Source organism: Sinocyclocheilus rhinocerous, unplaced genomic scaffold (genome assembly GCF_001515625.1).
Source record: "Sinocyclocheilus rhinocerous isolate Xijiao unplaced genomic scaffold, SAMN03320098_v1.1 scaffold1325, whole genome shotgun sequence".
Taxonomy (NCBI): Eukaryota; Metazoa; Chordata; class Actinopteri; order Cypriniformes; family Cyprinidae; genus Sinocyclocheilus; species Sinocyclocheilus rhinocerous.
In genome coordinates, this window is record NW_015659004.1 from 1,058,777 (window position 1) to 1,075,335 (window position 16,559).

The following is a 16,559-nucleotide window of genomic DNA, read 5'->3' on the forward strand; positions in this document are numbered from 1 at the left end:
TAAATTACTGTCACTGTAACTTTTTTAATCGTAAATCATTGGTAAAATATCGATGCTGGAGACTTTTTAAATCTTTATAAGGACGAAACGTCCGCTTCTGTCAAGTTCGTTTTGCGATAGTTTTCATTTATTTATCCCCTCGCTGGTGAAATGATATTGTGTGCGTTTGCTTCAGAGAGGCGTGTTAAGGGCGGGCTTTTAAAGTAGCGCAGCATTGGCCCCTCCCGGCTCGTTAGCCCTGGCTCGCACTGGCCAGACAGTGGAAAAGCGACAACCCCTGCGGTAGACCGACTCCGCTTGCATTCATTCACGCGATTTGTCGAGATGAGAGGTGACCCCTCCTGGTAGTGTGATTTATATACGTTATTTCACCAGACACTGACGCTTTGACTCTTGAGTACCAGCAACATGTCAGAAGTGCCAGTACGCACGAAAAAGTGCCACTAATGTGCGTACTGGCCCACTTCAAGCACTGATTCTGTGTCTCTAAAATGAGGTCAAGAAAAGGGCATGCAATTATTTTAAAATGACTGGTGACATGCTGTTTAAAATAGCTTTAGTTGTAGTTTAGCATGTTTAGCAGGTGCATTTAATGTCAACTACACATTTATCAGTCCTACTATGGCAAAGGCTTGGTGTATGAATATTAATTAGGTTAGATAACCAGGAAGGTTACCTAGCAACGTCAGCCTGACCTAATTAATATTCATGAGACAGGTCTTTGCTACTGGCTTCATTCAGAGTGGCCTGAGTGGTTGCAAATTTCATTTCAATTGAATCAGTGAAGTGGAGTTTCATATAAATTATTATTTTAATAATTTAATCTTTTTTTTTTATTCAACAAGTTTCTGTTTCTCCTTTGATGATGTAATGAGGTGTAACATGGCCCGAGTCTGTCTGGAGTTTAACCTCCTGTGTTGCCATGCAACTCCCCTTGAAACTCCCGGGACTCTCGTCATCTCTGTTTCGAATATATCCTCTCTTGTTCCACCTGACGCACTTTTATTACAAATCCATCTCTCTGCACTGTCTTTATTGGCCTGCATCAATACAGATGCTCATGCACTCTCTCTCTTTCTCTTTCTCACACTGTCACACACACACACACAGCCAAAACACACTCACTCGAAACTCTCTCCCACATGTTTGCGGGCATTGCTGAGCTGGGATCAAACCTTGATCATTATATAAAACATGTACATGTAGAGCTAAGAGGAGCAGCTTTCCTGCAATATCTGATAAGAATACTAAGAATCTCTCAGTTTATACTGCAAAATCAGATTCCTTTCATCTGCATGTGGAAGTGCTCATCTGATTTTGTTTTTGGAGTGTACAAATAGCAGCATTCCAGTTAGAAAGCATCTGCAGGACTCATACATCTCAATACAATGCAAAAGCAGGGAGTATAACTGCACATGAGAATTTGCATTGAAATTGCATTTGAACATTTTTATTGATTCTCCCATTGTGGATGCGATAGGAAAGTGTTGATAACAAAACCCAATTGTTCCTTCATTTCCATGAAATTAGTTGTTCACATTTTTGCAGTTTAGGCTGATGCAGTTTGCATCAGTGTGTCCTACCAGAGGATCGACAGCATTAACAGATACAACATATGTCTTAGTCATGTGGTCAAACTCATTTTTTCAACACCATCAGCCGAGTTTATACACTACCATTCAAATGTTTGGGGTCAGTAACATTTCTGTTTCAAATAAATGCTATTCTCTTCATCTTCATTCTTTTCAACTTTCTATTTATTAAAGAATCCTGAAAAAAGTATTATGGTTTCCACAAAATATTAAGCAGCATAACTGTTTTCAACATTGAAAAAAATACAAATATTTCCTGATTAGCAAATCAGCATATCGAATTCTGACACTGAAGATTGGAATAATGGAATAAAGTAATAAATGTGAACATTTTCAAATAGAAAATATTTCATTTAAATTGTAACAATATTTCACTTTATTACTGCTTTACTGTATTTTCCATCAAATCACTATAGTATATGTTTTTCAATCTGAAACTGAAAATTAATATTGTTGAATATAAATGTAAAGTAGTGGTAACAGAAATTTTATTCATTGTTTTATGATGTTAACCCCCTTAATCTGGTGTCAGAATAATCATGAACATTATTATTTTTAGGAAAATTATTAATAATAGTGCAATGTTCTTAGACAGAAAGTACAAAACAATCCACATTTAAAAAAAAAGAAAAAAGGACACTGACAGTGAAGAGAATTATATATCATTATATATCATAATTTCATTACAATAATAGCTTTAGTTGTAGTTTAGCATGTTTAGCAGGTGCATTTAATGTCAACTACACATTTATCAGTCCTACTATGGCAAAGGCTTGGTGTATGAATATTAATTAGGTTAGATAACCAGGAAGGTTACCTAGCAACGTCAGCGTGACCTAATTAATATTCATGAGACAGGTCTTTGCTACTGGCTTCATTCAGAGTGGCAATTGAATCAGTGAAGTGGAGTTTCATATAAATTATTATTTTAATAATTTAATCATTTTTTTTATTCAACAAGTTTCTGTTTCTCCTTTGATGATGTAATGAGGTGTAACATGGCCCGAGTCTGTCTGGAGTTTAACCTCCTGTGTTGCCATGCAACTCCCCTTGAAACTCCCGGGACTCTCGTCATCTCTGTTTCGAATATATCCTCTCTTGTTCCACCTGACGCACTTTTATTACAAATCCATCTCTCTGCACTGTCTTTATTGGCCTGCATCAATACAGATGCTCATGCACTCTCTCTCTTTCTCTTTCTCACACTGTCACACACACACACACAGCCAAAACACACTCACTCGAAACTCTCTCCCACATGTTTGCGGGCATTGCTGAGCTGGGATCAAACCTTGATCATTATATAAAACTGCCTACATGTAGAGCTAAGAGGAGCAGCTTTCCTGCAATATCTGATAAGAATACTAAGAATCTCTCAGTTTATACTGCAAAATCAGATTCCTTTCATCTGCATGTGGAAGTGCTCATCTGATTTTGTTTTTGGAGTGTACAAATAGCAGCATTCCAGTTAGAAAGCATCTGCAGGACTCATACATCTCAATACAATGCAAAAGCAGGGAGTATAACTGCACATGAGAATTTGCATTGAAATTGCATTTGAACATTTTTATTGATTCTCCCATTGTGGATGCGATAGGAAAGTGTTGATAACAAAACCCAATTGTTCCTTCATTTCCATGAAATTAGTTGTTCACATTTTTGCAGTTTAGGCTGATGCAGTTTGCATCAGTGTGTCCTACCAGAGGATCGACAGCATTAACAGATACAACATATGTCTTAGTCATGTGGTCAAACTCATTTTTTCAACACCATCAGCCGAGTTTATACACTACCGTTCAAATGTTTGGGGTCAGTAACATTTCTGTTTCAAATAAATGCTATTCTCTTCATCTTCATTCTTTTCAACTTTCTATTTATTAAAGAATCCTGAAAAAAGTATTATGGTTTCCACAAAATATTAAGCAGCATAACTGTTTTCAACATTGAAAAAAATACAAATATTTCCTGATTAGCAAATCAGCATATCGAATTCTGACACTGAAGATTGGAATAATGGAATAAAGTAATAAATGTGAACATTTTCAAATAGAAAATATTTCATTTAAATTGTAACAATATTTCACTTTATTACTGCTTTACTGTATTTTCCATCAAATCACTATAGTATATGTTTTTCAATCTGAAACTGAAAATTAATATTGTTGAATATAAATGTAAAGTAGTGGTAACAGAAATTTTATTCATTGTTTTATGATGTTAACCCCCTTAATCTGGTGTCAGAATAATCATGAACATTATTATTTTTAGGAAAATTATTAATAATAGTGCAATGTTCTTAGACAGAAAGTACAAAACAATCCACATTTAAAAAAAAAGAAAAAAGGACACTGACAGTGAAGAGAATTATATATCATTATATATCATAATTTCATTACAATAAAATAATTTTCTAAAATATGGTTTATTATTCTGTCATTTCAGTGTGTTGATCATGATGAATGGGAACATTGATATTGGGTGACAAACACAATTAATGCTTTATTCTACACTAAATTATACATAATGAATTTATAAATTAATTAAAATTCATTAAAATTCATTATATTATATTGTAAATGATTTAAACTTAAATGCCCTGTTAATGTGACAGTTATTAGTAATGGAGGCTCATAGCACACAAATGGCAGAGTATCTTGTGAATGACCCTGGATTTAAATGAATAATTATCTAAAAAAATAATAATAATAATAAAAGTGGCATGTATTTGATTAGTTAATGAGCTCAATTACCCTGCATAATTACAGTGTGGATATTTGTTTCTCCTTTCAGGAAAAGCATGCTGACAGGCTCATACAGAATCAGCATTATCAGGTATGCCAGCAGATAAAGCTCTGCAATTACACACATGCGAGAATATAAACAATGTGCATGTAATTGCAATACATCGCTTCGCCTCTGGCTTTGTTTTCCCTGTCTCTCTTTTTCCTTGCACCATCACACCAAAGATCCAGCTGTACATTTCCAGATTAACAAGATTAGGGAGTTCTATCTGATTGCTTGCTTTCTCTTCTTCTCCTTCAACCCTCAGGAGGTCATCCGTAGTCTAGTGAAGAGGTATGTGGCGTCCATGATCCGCAGCGCCAAGACAAGCGAAGGGCTGACGGAGGAAAATTTTAAGGTGCTTCTGAAACTAAATGCTCTCTATTTATCTAGCATAAATATCAGGAAATGCAGGCTCATAAACAAAAACACTGACACAAGTAATTGTTCTTCAAATGCCCTAGTGTTCCACAGAAAATCTGTAAATCTTCTTCTTATAATCTTTATTTGCAATCATTAGCACACTCATTGATATATATTTTTTAGCTTTTAAAAACGTGTCAATAGGATTTATAAAATATTTGTATAGTAAAAATATAATAATTATAAATAGGCCTATAATTTATACAGCAGGTTTTCATTTTAATGTAAAATACTTTTTTTGTCAAATATGCTGCAGTAAATACCTGTTAATTTATTAAAAGTTCCCTTACTACTGTATATTCAGTGAAAAACTGTAATACAGTAATACACATCTTAACAGTAAAATCCTGATAAAAGTAGTTTTTAAAGTGAATTTTAAGTGATTGTTTTGTCACTTATGCACATTAGACTTTTTACATCTTATGTTGTTAAATGAATGTTTATTTCCTTGTTTTGTGTATATGATGGTGTTTTGTATTTGTGTGTGTAAGTGTACACTCTCTATATTTTAGTATTTACCTCAGCTTTTGGAAAAGGTGAACTTTCATGTGGCTTTCAGTATTTTCAGTTAGTATTTCATCAGTTAATGAAATATTTTTTTCCAGTAAATTTGAGTTTTATGGAAAATTGTTCAATCCATAAAACTTAAAATGTTGCTACTGTATTTTTCATGATAAAGTTCTGACAGCCACAACTGCCGTTTATTTACTGTAAATTTCACATTTTACAGCATATTTACATTATTACACCACACACAGTGAAGACATAAAGCAACATCAGTAATGTCAGTCCATTACAGTCCTTTAAATTTATTTTCTTTCTCCACTCACAGTGAAATATCAGTGGTTTAAAATCTGGCTTCTAATAACAGTACATAGCCGCGGGAACATATTTTATCTGGGGGGTGCGAGGGAGGCGGGGCCACAGTGGGGGATTTTAGACAAAATCCTAATATTAAACAGCCCAAAACACTTATATACTGTAGATGAACATACAAATGAAAGAAGACCGAGTTACATGAGAATCAATATATATTTGTGCTTTTGTGATTTTAGATCAAGAATTTTTTCTTTAATGTTTCTATTATTTAAGGGCATTTTACTAAATATTGACATCGCTGATACGCCAGTGGTCAGTGAGCATGCTCACCAACCGAATTCTGCACTTTAGTGAATTCTCTCATCAGAAACAACCAGTGCAGATGTACATGTGATGCAAATAAGAGATTTATTCATCATACACTGCAGACAGCTTCACTTATTATAACTGGAGCTTTTTTAGAGTGCTTACACTTGCGCGAGACTGAATTCCATGATATTCTTCTATAATGTAAATGTTCTTTGCTTGTTGTTTGAATAAAAGAAACTTGAAGTCTCTTTTTATTAAACATGATCAGATGAAATACAAAATCAGTCTTATTAAAATATTTTGTGACATAATATGGTACTTGCCTAAAATGTTATGATGTGCGTAGTTAATAGATTACATTAGGCTACAGTGGTTTGAGCGAGCTTGACTATATGCGCAATTAAAGAGCTGTGCATGTGATTGTCGGTGGCCGTCTTGAGAAGTGAGAAAGCTTCGGAATACGGCTCATAAAAAGGATGAGGATGTAAATGCTTTTTACAAGTCGGAATCTAAAATTACGGTAATATCACGTTAACATTTCACATGAACTTCTGTCAGTGAGTGGGAGCTGTAGGGACAAAACAAATACAACCGCACTATATTTCTGGACATTTTAATATGTAATTAATCACAAAACTATCACAAAAGTTAAGTATCCTGGGGATGATTGAGGGGCACAAGGAAAATCTGGAGGGCATTGCCCCTCTTAGACCCAGCCCTGCGGCAGGGAGTTCTGCAGCACCCCTAGTTCCCTTGTCTATGTAACAGTACATCGAATATGTAACATTAAAAATGTTTAGTCATGAAACATAACTTTTAGTGTGGAAAAAATGCATATCTTTTTGAAATGCATTACATAATACTATAATAATGCTCTGCCTTAGGAGCTGAAACAGGACATTTCCAGTTTCCGCTATGAAGTTTTGGACCTTCTGGGCAACCGAAAGCTGCCCCGGCGGAACTATTCCTCCAGCAGCGAGACCACGCTTCGAGACGAGGTCAGCGATGATGGCGAGGCCTGTCATCACAGCGATGGAAGCAGCATCGGGGCCAAGGGTGTGTCTTTCAAAACCATTACGCCCTCGGATCCGTCGTACGGAGTCTCCGCCCTCTTTCGCTCCATCTCCGGAATGGAGGTCGCTACTACTACGACGACGACAGCGGCATCATCTGCGTACAGGGAGGGTAAACCAAAGACCAACGGACTGAGGAAGAACCCCTCGCCCTCCTCTTCCCTATCCTCAGTGGCTCCAGCAAGACCTGCACTTTCACGAACTTGGAGGCACTTTTCCCGCTTCTCTAGTTCCAAGAAGAACTCCTTCAGACGGCTCGGCCTGCTGTTCTCACGCATGGGCAGCCACCTTCCGCAGCCGGCAGGTGTCACCGCTGCAACCTACACTATCTCAGATGGATTGCTTCACCCGCCGGAGGCTTGGCACGACTTGGGCTTCACCAGGGGCGCCGGTCCCGTCACCAGAAGCGAGACCAACCTTAATCAGGTGGACGTGGGCGCTTTAAATGAGGGCGACGATGCCATGACGACCAATGGACAGAGAGCTATCGGAAGGGATGTTTTACTGACATTAGGACCTCTGTCCCCGCCCTCTTCCCTGCACTGTGCTTCCAGTTTCTCCGCCTCCAGCTCCCGCCTCCTGGATTCAAATGAGGACGTGTTCCAGGGATTGGTCGGGCCCTGTAGCGGACAAACGCCAGACTCCTCCCGCTGGGTAACGGAACAGGACGATTCGGTGACCACGCAGCTATAGTATTGCTAGTATGTACTGTACAGCACTTTGATAATAATAATAATCAGTGATGATATAAATAACTATTACCTTAACCACAACCGATTCTTATGTTCGTACTTTTGTTTGCTGCTGCAATATTTGTCATTTCTTTCTGAGATTTAACCAAATCGAAAGTTATTTAAAAGAGAGATGGGATGAGTGAATTAAATGATGGATGACAGAGATTCAGAATGGGACAGAAAAGTGCCATCATCAGAGAAATGCAAGCCAGGTTGCATTTTTGTATCTTCATTACATCCCATTGTTCACCCTACAATGAAAATTCTGAAATCTGTTAATCAATTTCATGTCATTCCAAAAGAAGATATTTTGAAGACAAAACTAGTTTTGGCTACCATTGACTTCTATGGACCATTTTACGGTGGCCGAGAGAGCTCAACGCACTGCAACTTAAGAAAACACATGCAAATTGAAAAAACACCAGCAAATTAAGAAAACATCTTCATCAGTTTGACAACACATGCGCTGCAAATCCTCACAGCACATTTTCACTGATGTCATATATTTAGTTTCTAGGACTCGAGTTAATCATACGTTTCTAAGAATCTAGTTAATACATTTAAATCTAGTGTTTTTTTATATTTAGATATTTAAATAATTTATATTTTCTTATTCATTTTACATTTATAATGCTATGTGTTTTCTTACCTTGGCACTGAATTACATAAAATTAGATAATACTGCTGCATTTGTGTTTCTAATACAACAGCTGAGGGAGTGACTGCAAATTTGATGTTTTTCTTTTTTCTGACTCACATGATCAATTTCTCAGTATGTTTTTTCCTGTTTTGGACAGTCATAGAAACGCTAGATTTTGCTGTTCCGGCAAATGAAAATGCAAAAATTATATTAGTTGTAGTTTCCAATCACCACTGTAGATCACCACTTCTAAGAACCCTAGAAATGTGAAAATGGTCCATTGTATGGACAACTGAGACATTTCTAAAAATGTTCTGCAGAAGACAATAAGTCCAACAGGTTTGGAATGACATGAGGGTGAATAAAGTTTATTTTTAAGTGAAATATCCTTTCAACATCAGAATTAACTATTTAGTTTCTTAATACATATTCCAGATATCATTGTGCATGATTCATCAGCGCATGTTATTCCAAAGAAAAAAATGTTTGTCTTCATCAAAAAATTTATTATCTTGATAAATGTCTTTTTGGCTGATGTTAAGTAGACTGTTCAGGATGTTAATATTAATTAGCCATTTAAACATTTTCTTATTGAATTGTTAGTGCAGTAATATAATGCCAGTTAAAGTTCATTTTAAAAAGGTTACAACAATAATACAAATTGCAGAGTGTTACTGTTGGGATCCAACCCATCCAACTTTCTTTTTTTTTTTACAGTAAATATCCTATTTATTAAAAAATGTCACATTACATTAGTAAAATAGTTTGTGAGTGCTGTTTCATGTTGACTTTAACCCTAAACCACAGGAGTCAACCAATTCATGCCATTCAATTCACAATTCAACTTTATATCTCCAATGTGACCAGAAGCATTGTTAGTTCATGTATTTCTTTTTTATAGAAAGTTCTCATTGGAAAGTGTACTTGAGCAAGAAACACATCTGATATGGACCTACAGTGTATGTTTAAGGACATCATGCTCTTGGTGGAACAGGTTTGATGTTTTTTTTCTCAGTAACTGATCAGTGAGCCGTTGGCACTCATGCGGTGAAGGTTTTTCACTTTAGTGCTATACGTGCACATCATAGTGTGATATTACTCGTGTTATGCACCCGGAGGGCTGAAGTTATGCTAGAATCTAACATGACTGAAATCTTATTTTTGTATTTTGAATAGCATGTACAAATGATTTAATTTCAAGACTGTTTTAGTCTAGACAGACATTATTTATACAGTATACTATTATAATGTTTTTGGAGCTGTTTTTTTCTTTCTTTCTTTGACTGCTTACTTTTTACTGTATGTGAATATTAATTAGTATATTATAATAATCAGGTATTGGGGAGATATCCAGAGACATGCATCGAATAAGACATCCCCCTGCTCTGCGATGATGAATGCTGATAAACCATGTACAGCGTCATGCTAAAATATTCAGACTTTTGACCAACTCTATTTTACTGTATGTATTATACTGTAAATATGACATTGATGTATTGATATTAATGTTGGAGAATATATATAAAAAGTGCATAAATAATCAGTTTGAGAATATTTAACAATATGGTATTTATATTAAAAAGACGTTCAACAAAAATATTACTGTCCTAAGGTCACTATTTTAAGATTTCTGAGTGATGCTGTCAGCTTCCAAAATATTAAACTGCAGGGGCTGAATGTAACAAAACAATGTCACATTTTAGGAGATTTGTTTCAGTGCTTTCAAATGAAACCTCACAAAGGACACAATTGCAAAGTGGGACTGTGTAATCCAGTAACGTGACAGAATTGGTCAACGCCTGATTACTTTTGGCAAGGTGCTGTAGATGCTTATGTATACACTTGAATGAAATACATGCTCCTCTTGTATGATTCTTATCACTTTCTACTTTTCCTTGGAAATGTGTGAACATACGATGAAGATAAAAACTAGTTCTGACAGCCAGAAACTGAACTCAAGGGAATGCTGAATATGCAGATTCAATAAAGCTGAATAACCCTGGTATTGTCTTTGATTTCTTGCCATTTCTCAACAAGATATAAATGTAGATATGTGCTCTACTCTTTCCTGGCTGCAGCTCTACTGTAGGATGTACAGTAAAGTAAGTAAGGCCCAGATTTTTGGCAGTAACAAAAATATACCTTAAAATGTTCTCCTGGGGGACATTTGTAATGCCAACACCATCGTACAATAGTTTTGTCAAATTGGCACTATGATGTATTGCATGGTACAGTGATTTATGTACCATGGTACAGGGGCGTAATTTCCACTGGGGACAGGGGGGACATGTCTCCCCCACTTTTCAAAATCACGTTTGCGTCCCCCCCACTTTCAAATTCGTTTGTTATGATTTTTTTAACCGCACGCCCATGGTATATATATTAGAATGATTTTTGAAGGATCATGTGACTCTAAAGACTGAAGTAGTAGCTAAAAGAAATAGATTTTAAAAATATATTCAAATAGAGAAATTACTTTAACTAGTAAAAAATATTTTGCACTATTTCTAACTCAATTCTTCATCAAATAAAGATTTGGAGAGCATACGAGACTTTTTTTTTCATGGTACATGAATCGTGTTGCATGGTATTTTCCTTAGTACTGTATCCACTGAACAAATGGGCAGACTTTACCAGGGTTGATAATAATTGATTCATATTGAATCGTTAATTACTTAATTGCAAATTGTAATGGTGTTTTAGACTTTGCCATTTCTTAGCAAATGCAAGTCATGTTGCCTACGAAAACCTTTTTTCTTGTGCCCTTGGAAGTGCTGACTAATAGCTGTCAGGTTAAACTTCAGCATACTGTCCAAAGAACGCATCCAATTTCCCACCGTCGTTTGAAATAATGCTGTTGATGACAAGAGCTGCCTATAAATTAGATTGTTTGGGTAAATTCAGATAAATGTGGTGACTTCTGCACTGCATTTCAATGACATTCCTGATTAAAATATAAATTTGGTCACTGATATGAGTGCAGTTTAATGCATGTGAAATGTGTTTTAATGTACACAGTGGTTCTCAACTTTCAATGTCAACTTTTTCAATCATGATTTTACATTACACGTCAAGTGGTGGCCCAGTACAATAGTAAAATTGTTTATCTTAGAAAGGTAAACAAAAATGTCCTTTGATAATATATATATACATTTTTTTTTAATTTTATTTTTTTTAGTACAAATTTATTAGTAGCCTTATTACCATTTGACGGAATTGTTAAAAAAAAATGCCTCTGCAAATCAGTGGGAAATTCGTGAAAGACAGAGAAAATATTCCTGAGGGTACTTGGTAGGCTAAGATTAGCCAACGTTGCCACTGTAGTAATTAGTAAACATGACATGTTAATTGTGCAATTTTCAAGTCCTGGAAAGAATCTAATCATGTGGAGTGTAATGCCCTCTGGTGGTTGCGTCATCCATTGCACAAAAGCTCCGCTATTTAAAACACTTTTTTTGGTATATTTTATTTGTATTGAGCTAATTTCAAAACGAAAACGTATTCTAGAACCGGGTCCGCTTATTCTACAATATTCAAGAAAACGTTCCTTTTCTTTCTATATTTAAATTAAGTGCACTGTCAAAAATACACCAAGCCGTTCTTTCATAAACATCTCTAGTCTAGTGCGTGATGTCTTGGATCCCGCCCACGTTTTTCATCGGCGTTCGTGATTGGCCCACTCCGCGCAGCGTCTGCGTCAACCTGCCACAGCGGAAGTGAAAGCTTCAGAAGAATAGTGGCTAGATAAATAAGCATGTTCGGTATTTTAGTGTTGCACATTGTACATATTTCCTACTAACAAAATGAATGTTTTTATCTGCGTCGTGTTGTTTCTCGTAAGTGCCGCAGCTGCTAACAAAAGCGGGGACGATGACTGGGTGCATCTGCCAAATAAATGTGAAGGTAGACTGTCCTAATTTATAATGAGTCAATATTTTGCTTTAAATACACCACAATCGCTTGTGCATTTCCACACTTATTTTCAGCGCTTGATAAAATCATTTAATGCAATCGCAGACACATATTTTACACGATATAATAGGTCTGAGATATATGTTATCATACTCAGTGCAGATGGCCATGTGTATCGATAGCAATCTGCTTTTTTGTTTCATAACAGTTGTAAGACCTTTTTTCATTTTATTTAATTATTTCTCGTTTTATTCATTAAATCTAATAATTATTAATTTAAAATACTGAATTGACATACTGGGAAAAAAACAAGAGCAGCAGATTTCCTCTTTTCAACGGACCTCACTGGATGTGTCTCAAAACCTAGTGTGATGCCTACCTAGACTGCATGTTTGGAACGTTGAATGGGTCTGTAATGACAAACAATGCTGTCTATGTAGGCAGCACACTAGGATTTGAGGCACAGCTGCTTTCTGTTCCTCTTCTGGCCCTGAATATGTTCTTTATGTTTCTATAGTGTGCAAATTTCTTAGTATTGAAATGAAGTCTGCATTTGAAGAGACTGGCAAAACAAAAGAAGTGATTGAAACCAACTACCGCTTCCTGGATGATAAAGGTGCACCGCCAATCAAATATGTCAAATCGTAAGTCACTTTTTTTTCTTAATGCAAACTTTGACCTTAAAAGGATCATTCATCCAAAAATGAAAATTCTGTCATCATTTACTTACCCTCAACTTTTTCCAAACCTGTATGAATTTCTTTCTCCTGGTGAACACAAAAGAAGATATTTTGAAGAATGTTGTTAACCAAACAGTTGACGGTAGCCATTGACTTCCATGGTATTTTTTTTTCCATACTACGGAAATCAATGGCTACAGTCAACTGTTTGGTTAACAATATTCTTTCACTAATTCTAGTCTAGAAATGCAGGAGTACCATTAAGTAACCATGTCATACTGTTTTTTGGATGCAGTGTGACTTGTGCATTTTATTAAGCAATGTCTTTTGCTTTTCAGTGATATTCGTTTCATAGAGGTGGTGGAGAATGTTTGCTCAAGGATTATGCAGTACAATCTACACAAAGAGAGAGATGGAAGTAATCGCTTTGCAAAGGTGGGCTACCACATTTCCTTTTCTTCTTGCAGCACTACTTCAGTGATTTTACTTTTTTTGGTTTATGAGTGAATAAGACTTGGAATTGTTTTTGTGAATGAATGCCCCAAGTTGCAATGGCAATTTCATATAATAAATGCAATGTGAAAAATAAGCTTTGAAATTCTAACTGATAATTAATCTAGTAGAAAATGTGTAGTATGTACTGTATGCAATATTGAGTTTAAGTCTGAATTTTTTTTACTGTATGCTGTGATGTGTTATACTGCATTATAGCTGGTGAGATCTGATCATTTGCCTTGCTCTGCTCAGGGTATGTCTGAGACATTCTCTACCTTACAAAACCTGGTTAACAAAGGCGTGAAGGTGGTAATGGACATTCCTTATGAACTGTGGAATGAGACCAGTGCAGAAGTGGCAGATCTCAAAAAACAGGTATGTGTTTGACTGAAAAATCTTAGAATTATGCCTGTTAGTGGGTTAAATCTGGCCACTAATGTGATTAATTTGAAATCTGCTGTAATGTAACTATATTTACACTACCGTTGAAAAGTTTGGGGTCATTAAGTTTTTTTTTTTTTAAAGGGTTAGTTCACCCAAAAATGAAAATTAGACTGCGTTTTACTTACCCTCGAAGCATCCTAGGTGTATATGACTTTCTTCTTTCAGACGAATCCAGTCGGAGTTATATTAAAAATTGTCCTGGCTATTCCAAGCTCTATCATTGCAGTCAGCGGGTGTTGCAGTTTAACAGTCCACAAGTCATCAAATAAAGCGCGCGCATTCATAATAAAACGTGCCGCAGACGGCTCCGGGGAGATACCGGAAGTGAGAGAAAAGTGTTTATTACGTTTGAAATATGGATATTTTTCTTACAAAAACTCATGGATTCGCTACAGGGGGCCTTTATTCATCCCCCGGAGCCGTCTGCGGCACGTTTTATTATGAATGCGCGCGCTTTATTTGACGACTTGTGGACTGTTAAACTGCAACACCCGCTGACTGCAATGATCGAGCTTGGAATAGCCAGGACAATTTTTAATATAACTCCGACTGGATTCGTCTGAAAGAAGAAAGTCATATACACCCAGGATGCTTCGAGGGTGAGTAAAACACAAGCTAATTTTCATTTTTGGGTGAACTAACCCTTTAAAGAAATTAATACTTCTATTCAGCAAGGATGCCATTAAATTTTGCCACTAATGTGATTAATAAAAAATTTGCTGAAATGTAACTATATTTACACTACCGTTAAAAAGTTTGGGGTCATTAAGTTACTTTTTTTTTTTATAAATTAATACTTTTATTCAGCATGGATGCTTTAAATTGATCAAAAGTTACAGTAAAGGCATATATAATGTTACAAAATATTTCTATTTCAGATAAAAGCTGTTATTCCAATTCATCAAAGAATTCTGAAAAAAAATCCATCAGTTTTCACAAAAATATTAATCAGCAGAAATATTTTCAACATTGATAATAATTCTTCGTTTATGTAATTTTTAATAATTCTTATTTTATAATTCTTATAATGTAATAATTATTATTTTTCAAGCTATAACTTTGATTAACATAGGTTAATGGGAGTGCAAATAAAAACAATGTATGTAAATGCATGTTTGTGCAGCATATGTACAGGTACATGGGAAGTATGAGATTTGTGTTTTGTTCCCTCAGTGTGATGTGATGGTAGAGCAGTATGAAGAAGTCATTGAAGACTGGTATAAAGGCAGCCAGGAGGAAGATCTCACCACTTACCTGTGTGAAAAACACGTGCTGAAAGGACAAGACACCGGTAATGTGAAACTTACAGCTGTTTTACTCCAGCACAACCTCTTTTATAACAGTTAAACCGCTCCAGACATAATATTATGACTATCAGCTATAAGAGCAGTTGTTTCTGGGAAGACTTTACAGGAAGCTACTCAAGGCCACAGGAGCAGTAATAGTAAAGGACATAATTTAATGTGTAGAGCAAGTATTAATTCCTTGACAAATATTCATTTTTCAAGGAATTAATACCTTCCTCAGTAAAAATACCACTTGGGGTGTAAATGAGCAAATACAAATAGCTGTCTTACTTCATATGACCAGCTTGTTGCTTCCTGTTATAAAAGATTAATTTGGCATTGTACTGGCTCTTATGCCATTGCTATAGCAACCAATATAGATCTGCCAGAAAAAGACATCACTTCCCGAACATGCAGCTCTGATTTGATCACTTGTTGCTAATAACAGTGAGGACAGTCAGTATAAAGATCAGGACTGTGCAAACACGTACTTCTGATTCTCTCTGCAGGCTGTCTTAAAGAGAACTGGACTGGGAAAAAGGGAGACGCGGCAGCTATCACAGAGGACAAGAAGAAAAAGAAGGGCAAAAAGAAGAAAGGTAAAGACAGCAAGGATGGGCAGAAAAAGGAGAAGGTGAAGAAGAAGAAGAAAAAGTCCAAGCTGACTGACACTGAGACCAGCAAGCAGAAAACTGAAGAAGCTGGATACACCTCAGATGAGGAGATCCAGAAGAAAGTTCCTCTTAATCAGGATAAAACTGAACTCTGATAGATTTCTTTGCTTTTTTTTTTCTTTTCTGACACTTGTCTCCTTGATATCTAAATTTATGACTGATACTGAGATGTACATTGAGTTTTAGCCTATTAGAAGAAGGTAATATTGAGGTCCTCATTCTAGATCACTTGTTAAATTAACTCCATCTAGGAACAAGCTAAAATCAAATGCCATGTCAAATCCAAAAATGGAAGCTAGACCAATCAAACTATACTGTAGCTTGACTGTTTGCTTGTGTTTGTTCTCATACTGGTCACAATGTCGGTAACATTGTAAACAAGCTAAAATCTTCCTTTCAGGAAAATGTCTGACTTTGAGGACTTTAGTGTTTTGAATCAATGAAGTTGGCAAGCTGTTGGAATGGATTCTTGAAATCCTTGTGGTTCTCATTTCTATTACTCTGACTCATCTCACTGATTTCCCCCCCTAAAATTTAGTTTAGGTCAGGGGTAGGCAAGTTCGGTCCTAGAGAGCCGCAGTCCTGCAGAGTTCAGCTCCAACCCTGAAAAAAAAAACTCACCTGCCTATAGCCTTAGTAATCCTGAAGACATTGATTAGCTTGTTCAGGTGTGTCTGATTAGGGTTGGAGCTGAACT

General features: G+C 36.0%; 2 protein-coding genes across 2 annotated transcripts in view; both read left to right on the top strand.

Annotated features, from left to right (window-relative positions):
• Positions 1-7,713, top strand: part of LOC107723160 (short transient receptor potential channel 5-like) — a 79,475-nt gene extending 71,762 nt beyond the window's left edge. The window contains exons 8-10 of the mRNA XM_016531687.1: positions 4,383-4,424; positions 4,642-4,731; positions 6,809-7,713. Of these exons, the coding sequence (XP_016387173.1) occupies positions 4,383-4,424; positions 4,642-4,731; positions 6,809-7,690 (1,014 nt within the window). The 3' untranslated portion in view covers positions 7,691-7,713. The remainder of the gene's footprint in view (positions 1-4,382; positions 4,425-4,641; positions 4,732-6,808) is intronic.
• A 4,344-nt stretch (positions 7,714-12,057) lies between these two features.
• Positions 12,058-16,559, top strand: part of LOC107723163 (protein canopy homolog 3-like) — an 8,582-nt gene continuing 4,080 nt past the window's right edge. Inside the window, exons 1-6 of the mRNA XM_016531690.1 lie at positions 12,058-12,274; positions 12,801-12,927; positions 13,302-13,398; positions 13,711-13,833; positions 15,076-15,193; positions 15,698-16,405. Of these exons, the coding sequence (XP_016387176.1) occupies positions 12,175-12,274; positions 12,801-12,927; positions 13,302-13,398; positions 13,711-13,833; positions 15,076-15,193; positions 15,698-15,957 (825 nt within the window). The 5' untranslated portion in view covers positions 12,058-12,174 and the 3' untranslated portion in view covers positions 15,958-16,405. The remainder of the gene's footprint in view (positions 12,275-12,800; positions 12,928-13,301; positions 13,399-13,710; positions 13,834-15,075; positions 15,194-15,697; positions 16,406-16,559) is intronic.